This window comes from Podarcis erhardii (genome assembly GCF_964252035.2).
Source record: "Podarcis erhardii genome assembly, chromosome: 6".
Classification (NCBI taxonomy): Eukaryota; Metazoa; Chordata; class Lepidosauria; order Squamata; family Lacertidae; genus Podarcis; species Podarcis erhardii.
In genome coordinates, this window is record NC_138510.1 from 34,150,619 (window position 1) to 34,168,539 (window position 17,921).

A 17,921-nucleotide genomic window follows, 5' to 3' on the forward strand; every position below is an offset into this window, starting at 1 on the left:
CCTCCTGCTTGTCTGCTTGGAAGATAAAGGGATGATGTTTAGAAAGCTCTAACTTTTGCATGGCCAGAATGCAATGTACTGTATGCAGGCAAGAGTCATATCCCTAACCCATCCATTGCTGGCATGTGGCCCCTGCAAGATTGCTCATGAGAGAATGCGGCCCTCATTATAACATGTACGCAGCGCAAAGTGCGCACACGTAATGTATACACAATGTGTGGGTGTGCGGTCTGCTGCATCTCTAGACATCGCCTCTTGCTCTGTGAATGCAGGCGTCCCAGAAGGGTATCTGTATCTGTTCTATTTTTACTGACCAGTTGCGGTCTGGCTTCAGCTTAATACCCCCATCCTTTCCTCATCTCCTCACAGTCTGAAATCTTCCATCCTTCAGCCAGCACCTCCCTCCCGCCTGGACTACGCTAGGTAAGGTGTTTTCATCAAAGGGGTAGCCTTGGGGCGGGAGGTAGTCATGTGTTGATTTATAGGTTGGAGCAGAGAGAAAGAAATCACCACCTTATTTTGCTCAAGGCAATGAGAACACCAGCTGGTTGAGCAGGAGCTTTGTAGGGGATGCACCCAGGCAACTGCCATTAAAACCAATTACACTTGCAGTGCCAATGGCATGTAGGCACTAATGCAGACACAGGCTGGTGGAGATGGGTTTTTTCCCTCCCCTTTTCAATCTCGGAGCACTTTGCAAATACTAGGCAGATAGATTAGCCAGAAGCTTAAGGGCAGGTTTCGGTTGGTGAAGCGTTAGATCTGAAGAGAAATGCTTATGAAAATTCCCCAGAGCAGATGGCAGTGATCAGATTCCCTGATGGAAAAGGCATTGCACGAGGGGACTGGGTGTCTAACAGGATCCAATAGGCTCTTGGGGAAATGCGAACTCTGAAAAAACAAATTGACTTTCTCCCACATCAAATTCCAGCTCCCTTGTAGATGACAGGTGCAGAAACGATGCTAATTATTTTTATGTCTCCGTTTGTGGTGAGTGCATCTATAAAAGTCTATGCTCAAGTTGCCTTCTCTGTTCTATTTTATTGCGGATACTTACATTTTGTTAACACCATGGTGGTGTCAAACAAATTTGCTGACACCTAACAGAACTTTGAGAGAACTTTGCTTATGCCAGGGTAATTTATCTACCAGAAACTAAACTGGAGGAACTGTTTCTGAATGCCATCCGTAGTGATACGGAGACCACTGGGACAATTCATTTGAAAGAGCAAAATGATCCAGTCACAGATGTGTATTCCACAAGTTCCATACCTTTTCCCAAGTGACATTTATGGAGCATGAGGCTATCAATAGCTACGAATCACAAGGGGGGAATATGCTGCCGTGCTCAACTCCTGCCAGTGGGTTTCTCACAGACATCTGGTTGGCCACTGTGAGAATAGGATGCTAGACTAGATGAGCATTGGGTCTGAGATGGGAGGACCTTTTGTATGTTCTTATGAATGGCTATCTTATTTGTGGAAGACATGGGCTGCACGGATGCGCTGAATGACTTAAAGGTAGAAGCTGCTGAGCAAAAAGCAGGCATATATATGAGCCATCAAAGCGGTATCAAGCCGTTTAAAGAGTAGGAATGAAAATGAGGCTTTTGCAGCTGAACAAAAGAAATTTTATGGTCAAATTATGGATGCAAAATTGTGATATTACCAAGTATGCCGTAGTATTAGAAATACTACAATATTCAAAGTTACCTTCAGCCCTATAGTCAAAGGAATCCTGAGAATCATGGGTTTCATTACAATCGAATTCCCCATTTTACATTTACTTTACATTTATTTAGAATGGTTTTGGATAGGCAGTCATTTTGCCCAAATCTAGTACGCTGCAGGGAATTTTGAGGCTCTTAAATCTATTATGCTACCTATAGAGTTGCTCAGATGCAGGAAAGCTTCAAATAATCTGAGTGTAAACCAGCTTCTTAAGGGAATGCAAAAGTGAGACCAAAAAATGCATTATGAATTTGAATTGAATTTTTATTTTAAAAAAAAGACATTTGAAATTTGAATGTGGGCATTTATCTAAGACACATGTATTTTAAGACTTGGATTTTCACATACTTGATCCCTCTCGGGGAAGTTCCTTATCTTACCCTCCAAAATATCAGCCAATAGAAATAATTTTGTAAAAATTGAGGGACTGAGAGGGGTTGTGGGTAATTAGCATTCGAGAAGTAGCTAAACCCTTGAAGCCAAGTTGTTGAATTGTAGATATGCTTGACATGGCACACCCTCCTGTCTATGGCATTTCTTGCTCCCTTAATTTGAGGCTGACCTCCTGTACATCACAGCTTTGCTAGTATCTCTCTCCATGGCAGCAGAAGGTCCAAAAAAGTAAACAATAGAGGTGTGCTGGCTATCAGAGACATTCTGGGAGAGTAATGCTCCATCTTGAGCAGAAGTCTCTAATTTGATCAGATGCTAGGCTGTCTTGCGTCTACTGCTTCTCCCTGCCTTTTATGCATTTAGATGATTCAGCTTGGAATAGCATGGCAAATGCCTACAGTAAGCAGAGGTAGAAAAAGGTCACCTGGGTTGCCTAGGACCTCATTTTTCTTAGCACCTTGTGTGGGACAATTGTATTTTTTTTTTGCATCTTCAATTAGTGGGCCTCTAAGAACTGGTGGGATGATTTTACCAGGAGTTAATTGGAATAAGCCATCCATATAGTCTAAATGCTGTTCCATAGATACACAATAAACACTGTGTGCCCAACCTGATATTTAAAAGGTAGGATCAAATAGGTACAACTAGGTTATGTGAGTCTGTGACTACACTTTGGATTTAGGGTAGCTGCACCAGGCAGCACCTGTAGGGGGAAAGTATCCTCATCATCTCTAGCCATCTAGAACAGGCACCCCCAACCTTCGGCCCTCCAGATGTTTTGGACTACAATTCCCAGCATCCCTGACCACTGGTCCTGTTAGCTAGGGATCATGGGAGTTGTAGGCCAAAACATCTGGAGGGCCGCAGGTTGGGGATGCCTGATCTAGAACATAGAATAATGAGGTCTGGACCTACTGGCACTCTGCAGTTTTATCATCGGCTTAGCTCCACAAAGTTTTGCAGAAACACTACAAACAAGGTACAGATCTAGTTGAGATTCTTGTATATCAGGGGGTTGGGCTGGGGGGTTGGACCCTCCAACTTTACAATTCTCTGATTCTAGTGTTATCTATTACCAAGCAATTAAATATTGAAAGCTTAGTTGCTGTTTCAACAGATTGTTGTTATTCAAAAGCTGCCTTTTCGAAATGCCTGAGGCCATTTTGCAAGATGGCGTGCGTGCACACACACACACACACTCACTCACTCACACACACACACACACTCTTCCACATACAGAAGCTGACTGGACTGACAGATAAATATTACCGTACTTCTACACAGATGATGCAGGTCCACCACCTCATCTGAAGGTGGCAGGGTTAGCTTTGGGGATGCAGGGGAGGCTGTGTGGCACTTACACTTCTGGTCTACTCCACAGCTAGATGCATCCTACCAGCATCTACCACTTGAGCTGTCATCACACTCTGTCTTATGGGTAGGCCCTGGGCCAGTGGTGCCCTGACGGACTCCAACTACAAAAGCTGAGGCTGCCGAATAGGCTCTTGGGCTGGGGTATTGTTTAGGGGTTTTTGTTCAGGGATTGTTGCTGTTATTGCCATTAATTTTCTGTATCTTTATTGTAGATCTTATTATGATACATGTGCAAATTGTTCAACTTGCTTTTGGTATTTTGATGTTTTATTTATTGTTTATGACTACTTTTGTTATATAGTCACTATGTACTTTTTCATGTTATAAGCCACCTTGAGCATGGTTTGGACTATAGAATGGCAACATGCAAATAAAATTACTATATGTTTGTATGAATGTAGGGCTGACCCTGAACTTGTGCTGGTGTTCAAAGATTAGGTTTCAGTTTCATTCTTTATTGCTGATACTTTTTCTTTCAAATTATAGGCACACAATTCAATTGCACGATGCCTGAACAGTAAGTAAGAAAAACAACAACTACGTCTGCCTGCTGCCACTTGAGGTGTCCTCTATTTACATCTAGTTTGGATATTGTTTCCTGGATTCCTCTTCTGACTTTGGCCTAAATTAACTCATGCATGACATCTGGCACTTAGAGCGGAACTAGATTTGGGAGACTTGTCCTGAGGAATGCTGCTGAAAAAGATGTCAGTAGGCTTGAAAGAAGCCTTCTATTTTAGCTAAATAGAAGGCTTGTTTCAAGCCTAATTGCCACAAGGGAAGGGCAGTTTTGGGTAACCAAACTGGTGAAGCAATGGTTAATGCTTCCCACCCCAACTGCAGCCTCCAATTGCTCCTTCGCTGCTGCAATTAGAGTGCATGAAATCTTCCATTGGCTTCCATAGCAGGCATTTTTCAAGCCTAATAGTTGTGGGCATAGGAGCCAACTCCTAGGAGCCATGGGGGCTTCGGCCCCCACAATAAAATAATTGAGGGGGCTGGGACCCCACAAAGTTGATGGGCATTCCCATTCAAATGGTGTGTCTGCACTGTGCCATGTGATCAATTATGCAGGGTGGGGTTTACCTGGGCCCCCCACAATATTTTATTCAATTTGGCACCCCTGGTTGTGGGGTTGGGGAGTGATCTTCTTGGAGAGCTAAGGAGGGAAGATTTGCTGTTGGCTACCCAGTTGTGCACTCCAAAAAGATGCCCACTGCTCCAAATTTGTTTTGAAAAATGTAGAAATTATTTTCCCAAGCCTAATTGCTAGCAGGGTGTGTGTGTGTGTGTGTGTGTGTGGGTGTGCACGCACGCGCGTGCATGCATATGTGTGAGGGGTTGCATATGTGTGCAGTTGTGGTATATGGCTGCATACATGTCTGAGGGATGTGCATCAGTGTGGTGTGTGTACCTCACAGTTTCTCCAATTTGCACATGTGACCAAGGACCCGCAAAGTTGATAACCCAAGAGAAACATGAACCTGTATCATAGGTTCACCTGTATCATAGTGGGGAAACAAGGAGAGTTGACCAATGGGAGGAAAACAGAATGTGATACAGGGCTGCTGCTTTCAATAGCAATCCTATGACCAGTGCCATATCAAGATTTGCTCTAGTGCAATCCTATGCATGCCAGCTCAGACATAAGCCAGGGCATACTACCATGTTGTAGTGGGCAATAGTGTCCTCAAACACTCTCTAGTGTGAACTGAGCATGCCTCTAATTTCTCCGCAATGTTCAAAGGTTCCGTTGTAGGTCGCACTCTACATTTAAAGCTCACATATACCACTTCAACAGCCATATATTCGCCACAAAGGATCATGGGAAATATAGTTAGTTAAGGATGCTGGGGATTCATCAGGACCCTTGATGAATTGCAGTTCCCAAGGTTCTTTGGGGGCAGCCATCATTGCTGAAGTGGTATAAGAGTGCTTTAAAGGTTTGGTGTCAGTCTAACCACAGACAATATAAAGAGGAAAGTATTCCCCAAAGGCAGAAAGTCTGAAATAATAGCTATCAGGCATTAGTTTCTAATAGTGCCAAATTCAAAATGCCATTGCATGTCAAATACAATCAGATATCAAGGGTAAGATATGAAATTTTGAACTCAGTGATCATTGGCTGAATAGCAAATATTCAGAGGCTGCCTAGCGAGTTTACTTATAAAAGAGAATTTTGAGTTTTGAGAGCATTAGTAAGACTCACAAACCACTTCTACAAACCAGCCACTAGATGGCAGAGAAAAACCTACACTTCCCAAATTTAGAGGCGCGGTTCTAAAATGAGATTTGCCAAAGGAACTGTGCCTTTTCTCTGCCCCTTAGGCTGGAGCTAGCCAGTCCATTGAGCCCTTTTGTTTCAGGGATGTCATTGTCCACTACTGGAAGAGTGGCACAGCTCAGCCACTGACAACTAATCCATGATCCCACTAGTAGATGTGACCATAAAGTGGGGATCTCTAGGTGTGAGAACAGCTGTGGACATCTATGTCAACGTATTAAATAGGATGCGTCTCTTATGGAAAACCCCGTGAGAATGTTTAATGTTTAATTTGGGTCCAAGAACAGCTGAACTGTAGAGAAATACTGAATAACATCTAAATCGCATGTCTAAATGAAAGCAAAACAGCCATATTCCCAGATAAGGTCTTCTCACTAGGAATGGGGGTGGGAATTCAGTTCGATTCACATTTTGAGGCGAACCTTCCAAATCTGCACTTCCCAAAACAATTTTTGACCCAAAACACAGCATAGGGAGGGTAGGAAAATCCCAACTTCTTCTGGAAATCTCTGGATTAGTGGGGACTAGAGGTGTGATGGGTTTACTTTTCCATACAGTAGCAATTCTTCTCTTGAGCAAAAGTTTATATTCCTCATATTCATTCTGCTTTCTCCTGTCTTTATTCCTCCAACCAAATGAACTTCTGCAGGGAGGTAAGTGTTGCTGCTGGATTCTTTTTTATTTTTCGGTGCAACTCTGCAACTGATTGCATAATGTATTTGTTTTAAAGTGGTTTTCCTTTATTTACGTATTCGTCTTTCTCCCTCAGAGGAAATCCAAAATCACAGCCTCGCGCAAACTCCTTTTGAAGGTGAGTCGGGATGCAATGCCAGATCCTCTCAGAGGTCACAGACCAGCTACAGTGCTTTTGTTAAAGTGAGCTGCAGACAAGAGAAGCTAGCCTAAGCAAATGTTGGGGATTGTGTAGGAATTCCACTTTGTGCATTGTAGGGGAAGCCTATGAGATGTTTGCATTGACCTATGATAGAACTCACATCTCAGAAAATATGGTAGCACTGGTTTAAAAAATATATATGATGTTTTGAAGGATCCCTCTCCTTGTCCTTTTCTTTTATTTAAAACTTGTCTTAATTTTTAAAAATCTCAAAGTGATGTAAAAGCTAGAAATTAAATGCAAGACAAAATAATCTCAAAGCAATGTACAAAACAGAAAACAAATACAATACAATAATAATCAAGTAACAACCTATTAAAAGAAACATTATACTATTAATTAGTAACACTCACAAATACTACTACTACTAATTTATTTATACCCCACCCATCTGGCTGGGGTTCCCCAGCTGCACTGGGCGGCTCCCAACAGAATATTAATAATAATAAAAATAAAGGGATAAAACATCAAACATTAAAAACTTCCCTAAACAGGGTTGCCTTCAGATGTCTTATAAAAGTCAGATAGTTGTTTATTTCTTTGACATCTGATGGGAGGGCATTCCACAGGGTGGGTGCCACTACCAAGAAGGCCCTCTGCCTGGTTCCCTGTAAACAAACACATCCTTATTCCTCAGTACAAAATCCCAGCCTGTCACTTTGTATGACAAAGGCAGCTGGACAGACCTCCTGGAATCCTAATAAGATGAATCTCCTACTCCACTTCCCACATGGGGACTGCATACATGGGGTGGGGGAGTTGTATGCCAATAAGACTCTCCCTCTGAACAGCAGTGAGGAACTTTATCTCATCAGTATTCTGACTGCACAGGCTCTCATCCTGAGCTATAAACATTCAATGTCCTACCGACAATCGCACCAACTACTGCAGCCTCCATGCCTTCCAAAATGAACAGGCAGCCAACAGAGCAGGGGAGGGGGGGGGCGTTGGTGGGGGAAAGAGAAACAAAACCTCAAAGCCTACAGATTTCAAATGCTTTGACTTCTCTGTCTCAGAGTTTGATGCTGGCTAAAGCTAAAGAACAGTGGGAACAAGAGCAAGTGGACAAACAAGGAGAAAAGGAGAGGTATTTGGCAGAGAGGGTCACACCTCTGCGGACCAGCGGACTTTCGTTTGCCCAACTCCAGGTACTCTCTTGGTTGAGGGAGCTGTGTGGAAGTAAAGATGGCTTCTGAAGACTTCCTGATGTTGTTGAGCATTATGGAGCTCTGATGAGCCATACTAGGAGTTAGGTCTCCAGCTTGTGCTGTATTTTTTTGCCTTTGGACTCAGCTACATTAGTAAAAATAAAACGTTATAAATGCATTATACCACTGTGACACCAGATGGTGTTGTAGAGCTGAAACTGAAACTCTATGAAATTTTCCATTGTGAATTTTGAAATCCCCCCCCCGAGCATTTATAGAGCTTTTTTAAATAACTGTGTAAATGCAGCCATGGGTAATAATAATAATATGGTTTGTATTGACGGTTGTTGTCCTATTAATGTCAGCTGATGTTTTATTTTTATTTTTGTCTGGTTTCTTTTTCTTTCTTTGTCAAATTTGCTGTTGAGAGATTTCCCCCAGGACAAAAATACATCATATCTTCCAGATAAGAAGGAAAAGGAAATATCTTCTTGTGTACTAGTTCTATCAAAAGTAGTCCTGGAGAAAAATGCTGGCTCACCACTTTTCCTTTTAACCTCTTTCTCTAGGATCTGTGCAGAGAGCTACATGAGAAGGTGGATGTTGTGGATGAGGAGCGATATGACATTGAAGCAAAATGTAACCACAACATGCGGGAGGTAAGAAAACAAAATGCCATCTGCTGCAATCTTCACAATATAACAGCCAATGTCCATTGTTGTATTTTTGGGTTCAGGACCTGGTTCTTAGGGCTGTTAGGCCTGAGAGAATGGAGGTGGAGATCTCTGGTTTGAACTGAAAATAGGAAAATTCACAACCTTCTGGAACATCTATAATCATTCTGGAATATTTTTTTTTTTAATGAAGGCCCTAGGCTGATCATGTGTTCTAGTTTTTCACCATGCAGAAGCTCTCCTGACATTCTCAGGTTTGCCATTCCTGGTGCAGGAGCTGCTTAATAAAGTGCACAAAGATAGTGGGAAAAGGAGACCCAGTGTGCTTTTTCTATTTTGTTTGAGCGTGGCAAAAGATTCAGGCGTGAAACTGCCCCCAGGAATGCCTCTCTGGAGCTGACTGCATGTTTGCTGCTGGCTCCGCCTCCTATTTATGCAACTGACCCCGCCTCCCAGCGGAGCTGATTGGTTAACTGAGGTTTGGTGGGAGGCGGGCCAGCCCAACCAGCTGGTACGTCCCATGTGACCCAGGGTGCTGCGCGCAGTCCAGCAAAGGGCACCCACAAAGGAAGGTGTGAGCGCTCACTGTTAGCACTAGGGGATTCCCAGAGCATCCATACCTGCAGCAGAGAAAGATAGTCAGATCACACTAACTCCTTCCTGTTTAGAAAAAAAGGCTTGACCAATTTAACCTTAGATCTTGCATGCCCATTGATGACTTTATGAGGCTTCTTTTCTGATCTCCTGTTCTGCAGATTAAAGACCTGAAACTGAAGGTGCTTGACCTTCGGGGGAAATTCAAACGTCCTCCCTTGCGGAGGGTCCGTGTCTCTGCTGACGCTATGCTTAGGGCTCTGCTTGGCTCTAAGCACAAAGTATCCATGGACTTGAGAGCCAACCTCAAGTCTGTCAAAAAGGAGGACACCGAGAAGGTCAGTGGTTGCTTCTTAAAGTGATTATGGAGGAAAGATTTACCTGTGTGCTGACCTTCTTTCAACTGGCTGCATGATAGCATGAGAATGCTATCCTTTGGATATTCCCAACCATCTAAATTGAAGGGAGCAGTTGCTAAAAAAGTCCCACATGGAGCACATTCAAATAGTCCAAATTGGAGGACACCAGAGCATGGAAAACTGAGGCCAGGCTTTCTCAATCTTGACACATGGCCAGACACCTCTGTGGGAGATGGTTTATTTGAGCTGCTCATTATCTGTGGTCTGTACATCAACTCATGCTGACCTTTCTACTATGTCTTGTTTTGACTCACGGTCAAGACAGTTCATGATTGATTTAGCTGTTTGAAGAGTTGTGCTAAGCACTTTTGAAATAGTTCATTTGTGGCAGCTGCACACATATTGAAGGGCTGAAATAATGGACGAAGGCTGCTGAACCCCGGTCTTCCCACACCAAGTGATCCCTAGCACAATGGTAACATTTGTAAGCAGCTTTCATGTGAGCTGAAAGTCTTCACACTTTGCTTTTCTTAGGAGGAAAAATCACAGCTTGGGCCAGCATATGGGGATCTGTTTTGAATATTAGCTTTCCCAATATCAGTAGTTAACAGAAACTATTTCATAATAAGTAGAGGAGATCACTACACATACAGTGTGTTTTGCAAGCTTGCATATGGAGGAAGCAAATTTTAATGTTCTGGCTCTTTGTCTTTATTACTCATAAAGTCATTCAGATCTGAAAAAAATGTCAGCATGGGGTAAATTCCTGATAAGGAGCTGGCCCAGACTCTGGTGTGCCTGCCAAACACTGGCCCAAACTCTGGCACAATGCCATTTAGGCTCAGAAGATGCCTTGAACCTGATACTCAAAGTATCCCATGGTTAACAGAGCATGCTAAGCTCCCTGAACACCAGTGTGGGTCTCTCTTTCCAAACATCTAAGGGTGTGGTAGCCATACAAGGAACCTGTGTATATTGCTTCCCAGCCTGGAGGGAGCCTGACATCAGCTTCACCCAACTTGGTAGCCTTCAGATATTCTGGCCTATAGCTCCCATCTCTCCTGACCATTGGCCATGCTGGCTGGGGCTGATGGGAGTTGTAGTCCAATACATCTGGAGGCTATCAAGCTGGGAAAAGCTGGTTTAGATAATGTTTTCTGCATGCACTGGGGCATGCTGGGAAAATGTGGTGGTCAGTACATGTTTGTGATGAGCCTGGCCTCTTTGTTTTATGTGGATATTATTAGGCTACCTCATAGGGTGTAGCCCTCATAAGGCACATTACAGATAACCATAAGATAATGCACAATGAAACAACAACCAACTTAAAACACTGAAAACCTTAGCAAAACAATGATTAAAGCATCAAGTTAAAACTCCATGTTTAGCTGTGATTATATCTGGCCAGCTTGATATTATTGCCTTCCACCTTAAGAGGGCAAAACTCAGGATTAGACTTTCTGAATGTCTGCACAAACACATTTTACTCAACATGCAAACATTTAATCTTGGGCATGGCAATGTCTGCTCATGATGGGTTGCCAGTGGGCAAGGAGGAGGCATAGTCCTCATATAGTTGAGTATGTGTGAATTTCATTCATTCAAAAGTTCATTTGCACTGGATTCTGTGATATGTGTACACACACCCAAGCCAATTTGGACAAGTCCCTCTTCCAGTTGTTGGAGAAAGGCAAGGTGTTATAATGCAGAATGCAAAGTCCCAACTCACGGCCTTTGAAAATTCTGCCTAATCTTTCCCCTTTGAATTCTGAGATGCCATGGGCACTGCCCACCCACTTTCACCTTCACCTTCACCTTCACCTTCACCTTCACAGCCATGAGGACTAGAAACTTTGAAATGAAAGTAGAGTTTTCAAGATGCCAAAGTCCGTGCACCATACTGCACTTAATTGGTGGTTAAGGTGGGATCACACAATACACATACAGCTCTGGTGCTATGAATTCGCCTTTACTATTCTGTTCTCATGGTAGTAAGGTAAGGTTCCTGGTTTCTTTACAGGAGCGTCCTGTAGAAGTGGGTGACTGGCGTAAGAATGTGGAGGCCATGTCAGGAATGGAAGGCAGGAAGAAAATGTTTGATGCTGCCAAAGCTCCAACAGGACAGTGAGAAGTATGACAGTCTTAATTTACTCCTATATATTTAGTTTCCTGTCCACAACAATTTTGCTATCACTGGTAAATGTTTCTAGTCTCAGCGTCATCACGAATCCTGACTGATACTTCCATGACTGCAGAAGCCACTCAATGGGCAATGTTGGGCAACTGAACCATTGTATCATAGAGATACAAGCAGCACCATATTCCTGGCTCCACTGAGTTCAATTCAATAGTGGAAGTTTAGGCTGTGCCTTCTCTTTCTTTCTTTCTTTCTTTCTTTCTTTCTTTCTTTCTTTCTTTCTTTCTTTCCTCTTTAATAACTACTGCCTGTTTGTGTAAAACAGGTTCAAACTTATTTGGGGGCACACACTAGATAATATATGTCAGGGATAGGGTACCTGTAGCCTGCCAGGTAGGGCTCGATTACAACTCCCATAATCCCTGAATAGGGTTGGAAGGATCTGTAAATTTTGTTTCTTTGGGGTTCCTCCACATTTCTGCCGAAAACTGCATTAAAAAAAAATCCTCCAGAAGCCGCTTCCGTATTTTAGTGAGAATTTCTATAAAATTCCAATAAAAAACATTTTGCATGCAGTTTTTGATTAATGTACACATTTTGCAGTTTTGATTAATATACACATTTTGCAAGCAGTTTCTCCTAATATAGTGTATTTTTGTATGTTATTTTCCCTGTTCATCTTCATACACATTTTCCCCTAACATATACATTTTTGTTTGGTTGGAGAACTGCACTGCAAAAGCCAAATAAGTGTGGATTTTGGAGGATGGCTGTGTTTCCATTCTCAAAACTGTTTCAGAGAGTGTGAATTGATAAATTTGGCTTTCAGTGTGAACTGAATCAAATTTCTTCCCCATCCCTATCTCTGACCATTGACCATGCTGACTACAGATTATGGGAGTTGGGAGTCCAACAACTTCTTGAGGGTGTTCATTACAGATTCCCCACTGCAGATCTACAAGGTGCTTTGCATCTCACAACAATCATAAAAAATATAGTGGAAGCTTCACAGCTTTGGAAACAGGAGGTATGATACCTGCCACAATCTTTACAAGCCTGAACATGAAAGTGCCCTATTAAGATGCCAACCGGGACTCAGAAAGTTGACTTGCTGATAGACTTATGGACATACCAATCAGGGCACTGAATCGTTGTCTCTGAGATAATGACGGGAAACAACTTTTGAATCTCTGAATATATCTGCCCAGACACAAAGCTTTTAATTATTTCATATTTTCTGCATGCCATTCAGTGTCAGAAACAGTGATCCAAATCTCACTGAGCTGCATTAGAACCAGTCAGAGTCAGCTGGCTTCCTAACCAGTTCCACAAAATAGGAATGGTGCTCACAGCTACATCCTCTTTTCCTACATATGTTGTCGGATTCCGACTTCCATCATCCCTGGCTAGTATGGGCAAAGGTCTGGGATGATGAGAGCTGGAGGGCACCACGTTGGCTACCCCTGCCTTAGAGACTGTACTGGAGGTTGTTGTATGATTCAGGATCAAGTCCTGAAAATCATCCGTATCACCAGTCCAGCAGTCGCTTCTCTTTTTACAATGTAGAGAGCTATCACTGCACCACATGCTCAGCTCTCATTCCTAGACTAAAGATGTGGAAAGGAAACAGAACTAAGGCTGGCAAATGAAGAAAACCAGTGTGAACTGCAAAAAAAAGAAAAGAAAAAAGCCTGAATACTTAATCTGACCACATTCTCTTCATGTCCCTCCATCTTCCAAAGCCTTTATGTTGAATTCTGACTTTTGTGAGAAGAGATATATAGCCAACCAGCTCATACTTAAGGGGGGGGGGGGAATTCCATTCTCATTCAGCTAAAACCTGACTGGTGAGATGACTGTGTAACCCAACTATCATTCCTCCTATCCACTTCCTGCTGCTGCCCCTTCCAGTAGGTTCCTGTTGGTCCAGATTTTTCTTTCCTTTTATTTAAAGCATTCTACCCCACTCTTCATCCAAAAAGCATCCCAAAGGAGCTTACAAGATCAGTAGCAAGACAGTCCTTTCCGACAGGCTTACAAGCTAAAAGACATGGCACAAAAGGAAAAAAAGGATGGGCAGGAAGGGGCAACACTTAGGACCAGCTGGGATTGAAACAGTTAAGGTAGCCTGATAGAATGGGCACGAGTTGTTGTTGTTGTTTTAGTTCCTCACAGTTGGAGTCATCACATGATGCTCTTGGTGCAGACAGACATGTAATACACTGCCAAGTGATGGGATCCAGAAATTCTGCTGTCAGAGTTGACAATAACACAGGATAGTTTGCACCTGGGTGGTACAGCAGTGCAGAAAGCAGTGGCCATAGAAAGCGTGGGTGTAATGATCGTTATTCCTTAGTCTTTGGTCCTCGCTCAGCTGTCACCTAGTGTTGGCTACTTAGTCCAACCATGATGGGCATTTTATTTTATTGTTACTTGAGGTATTTTATTTTGCTTGGAATGTTTGTTATTAAACACTGCTGTTTGTGCAAAGGAAAGGCTTCAAGGATCGCAACAGTGTCTGTGTGAACACTGTAAGTGAGGCCAACTCCAGTTTAATTGAACAATTGCTCTCCATTCTTTTCCAGGGCCTGCATGGAAAGATGAAGATCCTGTCCCACAGTGTCTGCACCTCTTTCTTTCTTTCCTCCCTCCCGCCCCATGCTCCCTCGTCTTGCCTCATCTTCCTGCATTAGCTGTAGAGTCGCTGCATGTACAGACATTATTAAAAGATCACTATGACTTTGCACTTCATGCTCTCTCAGCTCTTCATGAGCCCATTGGGCTTCCTGTGGAAGCAGTCAGCATCTTGCTAGCATGAGTCCTGATGATGACTATTGCAATGATCTTGCACTGCAGTCTTCCCTCCAAGGCCATATCATTGGCACTTTGCATTTTATTAGGGGCAGAGGGAGAGGCATGTCAGGTCTAAGATTATGAATCTGTAAAGTGCAAAAGGAAAGAGGATCCTGTATCATAGATGAGCATCCTGCACAAATCTTTTGACCATACAGAGGGCTCTATTGATGCTATAACTTACAGACTGAGTGCTGTAAATGTCATTGCTAGGGAAGCTTTGGTGCTCTGTCTTTCTCAATCAAAAGTCCCCCTATCCTCTCCATGCTGATTCTTCTGATACATGCAGTTTGGGGGGATGCAAACATTGTTTCTCTCTGTACATTAAAAACAACAACACAGCAGCACTGAGAACGAATACACAGAATGTGTTTCTTTCTAGTTTCCTTGAATGCCATACATGATGGTGGGTGGATTGAGTTGTTGCTTGCGAGATCATGAGGTTTAACGGAGGTGAGAAGCGCTTGAGCCATTTCACTGTTTCCATATTGCCCATTCCACATCTTCCTGCTTCCCTACAAATAGGGCACCAGCTTGCTTTGTTTTGTCTCCTGTCTCTGGGCCCTACAGGCAGGTGTTTAATTGTGGGTGTATCCCCCAACATGTTCTAGACACAATAATAGTGTCTTAGTGATGGATTTATTCTGCTTCACGGTTTGTACTGTGATGCTTCCCCAATATTGCTGCATTAATTGCTGCTCAGATCACATATGACCACCCACTACCCAACATCACATTTCTTTGTGGAAGAATTACTTTGAGTGGGGGAGCTTTGAATATGAACTCCTATCTGATGAATGAAGACGCAAAGTCCAGACAGCTTTGCTGCTACAGGATGGTGAGAATTAGGCATGCATTTTAGAAAACAAGTTTAGGTACAGCATTCTGACCACTTCACCTTTGGTAAGTGTCAGAGTGCTGGTTTTGACCTATAAAGCCTTAAACGGCTCAGGACCACAATACCTCAAGGATCGCCTCTTCCCATGTGAACCTGCCTGGTCCCTGAGATCATCTTCCTTCGTGTGCTGCCTCCTCAAGAGGTCCAGAGGGTGGAAACACGAGAACGGGCCTTCTCTGCAGTGGAATGCTCTCCCCAGGGAAGCTTGCCTGGCGCCTTCATTATACACTTTTAGGCAACAGGCAAAAACTTTCCTCTTTAACCAGTCCTTTGCCTGGTCTTATTGACATCCAACACCCTTTTAGAATGTGGCTTTTTGGGGGGAGGGGTTATTGGGTTCCTGCTTTTGGTTTGATTTTATATGTTGTGGTTTTGTTGTGAACTACCCTGAGACCTCTGGGTATAGGGTGGTGTATAAGTTGAATAGATGATGATGATGATGATGATGATGATGATAATAATAATCATAACAAGTATTACTGCAACACAAGTCACTGCAGCAGAGAGCAGCAGGGGTGGGGCAGCAGTGCTCACCTGGCCAGCTGTCCCCCACATTGTTGCTGCATACTGGGGCAGAGAAGGGTAGGAACGAGGCCATGGCAAGGTCAGTGCCACACTAGAGGAGTCAGTCCTGTGTCTGCAGCTCACCATAGCTCCTCCTTCACCCTCCTGACACCAGCGACTGGAGGCCAGGTGCACACAGTTGCTTGCCATCTCTACTGCCAAGCCATCTCCCTTGCGGGAGGGAAGAGTTTTCCCTGTCCTGATCATTTGATCCATCTCTGGCAGATACATTAGAGTTCTGGCCTTTGGAACCATCTGCCTGAATTGCCATTCTGAAAAGGTTGTTTTCGAATTGCAATGCCATAGACGAAAGAGGAGAAATGCAAGTTCACGCATTACCAGCAGGTGGCAACACCCTCTATATCAGTGTTTCCCAACCGGTGTTCCACGGCACACTAGTGTGCCGCGGGACGTCGGCTGGTGTGCCGTGGGAGGGAGGCGGGCGAGTCGGGCGGCGAGAGGCGGGGCGGCGGCGGCGAGCACACGCGGGGCGGGGAGCGAGCTCCCTCCCACATCCCATCGCCCCGTGCTCCGCGCTGGTGTCCGCAAGCCTTGCGCACCCGGGGGATCTCCCCCCGGGAGCGCAAGGCTTGCGGGCAGCAGCCTGCAGCGCGAAGCACGGGGCGCCCTCCGGAGGACGCCCCGTGCTCCGCGCTGGTGTCGGCCAGCCTTGCGCACCTGGGGGATCTCCCCCCGGGAGCGCAAGGCTTGCGGGCAGCAGCCTGCAGCGCGGAGCACGGGGCGCCCTCCAGAGGACGCCCCGTGCTCCACGCAGGTGTCCGCAAGCCTTGCGCACCCGGGGGATCTCTCCCCGGGAGCGCAAGGCTTGCGGGCGTCAGCTGGCAGCGGAGCACAGGGCGCCCTTCGGAGGACGCCCCGTGCTCCGCGCTGGTGTCGGCCAGCCTTGCGCACCCGGGGGATCTCTCCCCGGGAGTGCAAGGCTTGCGGGCGTCAGCTGGCAGCGCGGAGCACGGGGCGCCCTTCGGAGGCCACCCCGTGCTCCGCGCTGGTGTTGGCAAGTCTTGCGCACCGGGGGATCTCCCCCCGGGAGCGCAAGGCTTGCGGGCAGCAGCCTGCAGCGCGGAGCACGGGGCGCCCTCCAGAGGATGCCCCGTGCTCCGCGCTGGTGTTGGCCAGCCTTGCGCACCCGGGGGATCTCCCCCCGGGAGCGCAAGGCTTGCGGGCGGCAGCTGGCAGCGCGGAGCACGGGGCACCCTTCGGAGGACGCCCCGTGCTCCGCGCTGGTGTTGGCCAGCCTTGCGCACCCGGGGGATCTCCCCCCAGGAGCGCAAGGCTTGCGGGCGGCAGCTGGCAGCGCGGAGCACGGGGCGCCCTTCGGAGGACGCCCCGTGCTCCGTGCTCGTGTTGGCAAGCCTTGCGCACCCGGGGGCGCATGGGGCGCCCTGAAACAGAGGGTTCCCCATGCTGCGGACTGTAGCCTGCCGCCGGACGCGCGGGGCGCCCTGAAGCAGAGCGCCCCTCGCGCCAGGCAGACATGGGCCAGCCCCACAAGCTCGGGGGACAGCGGGGAGGCGCAGCACCGCCATCCCACTGTTCCCCGACCTGGTTTTTTGGGGGGGAAATAAAGGAAAAAAAATTTTCCTTTATTTCCCCCCTCAAAAAAGTAGGTGCGTCCTATGGGACGGAGCGTCCTATGGGACGAAAAATACGGTACTTACTATTTCATAATAAAGTAATTATAAAATACTTTCTTTGTGTTTATTTGATTCCTATTAAAGAGAGTTACTTTATATATAGTCAATATAGGCACAGAGTTAATTTTTTAAACATTTTCTAATGGTGGTGTGCCTCGAGATTTTTTTCATGAAACAAGTGTGCCTTTGCCCAAAAAAGGTTGGGAAACACTGCTCTATATCATATAGGCACAGATTATAGGGTTGCCATATCTTGAAGAATAAAAAAGAGGACACATTTGCCGACTTCTTCTTTTAGCTATGGATGACTATGATGACTCTCATTTTACATACTCATGAAAAAGAGGACATGAGGATGGCTTG

The 17,921-nt window shown here is 45.2% G+C and overlaps 1 protein-coding gene across 2 annotated transcripts; it reads left to right on the forward strand.

Annotated features, from left to right (window-relative positions):
* The first annotated feature begins 281 nt into the window (after window positions 1–281).
* On the forward strand, window positions 282–14,799 carry TNNI1 (troponin I1, slow skeletal type). Of its 2 annotated transcripts, none has more exons than XM_081866818.1 (8): window positions 282–423; window positions 3,984–4,018; window positions 6,551–6,592; window positions 7,693–7,824; window positions 8,394–8,483; window positions 9,254–9,430; window positions 11,472–11,582; window positions 14,174–14,799. In XM_081866818.1, exons 4-7 carry the CDS (start codon window positions 7,699–7,701, stop codon window positions 11,577–11,579), a joined length of 501 nt encoding a protein of 166 aa, XP_081722944.1. In that variant the 5' UTR covers window positions 282–423; window positions 3,984–4,018; window positions 6,551–6,592; window positions 7,693–7,698; the 3' UTR covers window positions 11,580–11,582; window positions 14,174–14,799. The 2 variants fall into 2 exon arrangements, with proteins under 2 accessions (XP_081722944.1, XP_081722945.1); XM_081866819.1 differs by lacking the exon at window positions 282–423 and adding an exon at window positions 966–990.
* The last annotated feature ends 3,122 nt before the right edge of the window (window positions 14,800–17,921 follow it).

Excerpts from the sequence above, each read along its gene's own strand:
- TNNI1 (XM_081866818.1), top strand. The coding sequence starts at position 7,699 with ATGCTGGCTAAAGCTAAAGAACAGTGGGAACAAGAGCAAGTGGACAAA. Across the intron at positions 7,825-8,393 it reads TTTCGTTTGCCCAACTCCAG|GATCTGTGCAGAGAGCTACA; the intron begins GTACTCTCTTGG and ends CTCTTTCTCTAG. Across the intron at positions 8,484-9,253 it reads GTAACCACAACATGCGGGAG|ATTAAAGACCTGAAACTGAA; the intron begins GTAAGAAAACAA and ends CCTGTTCTGCAG.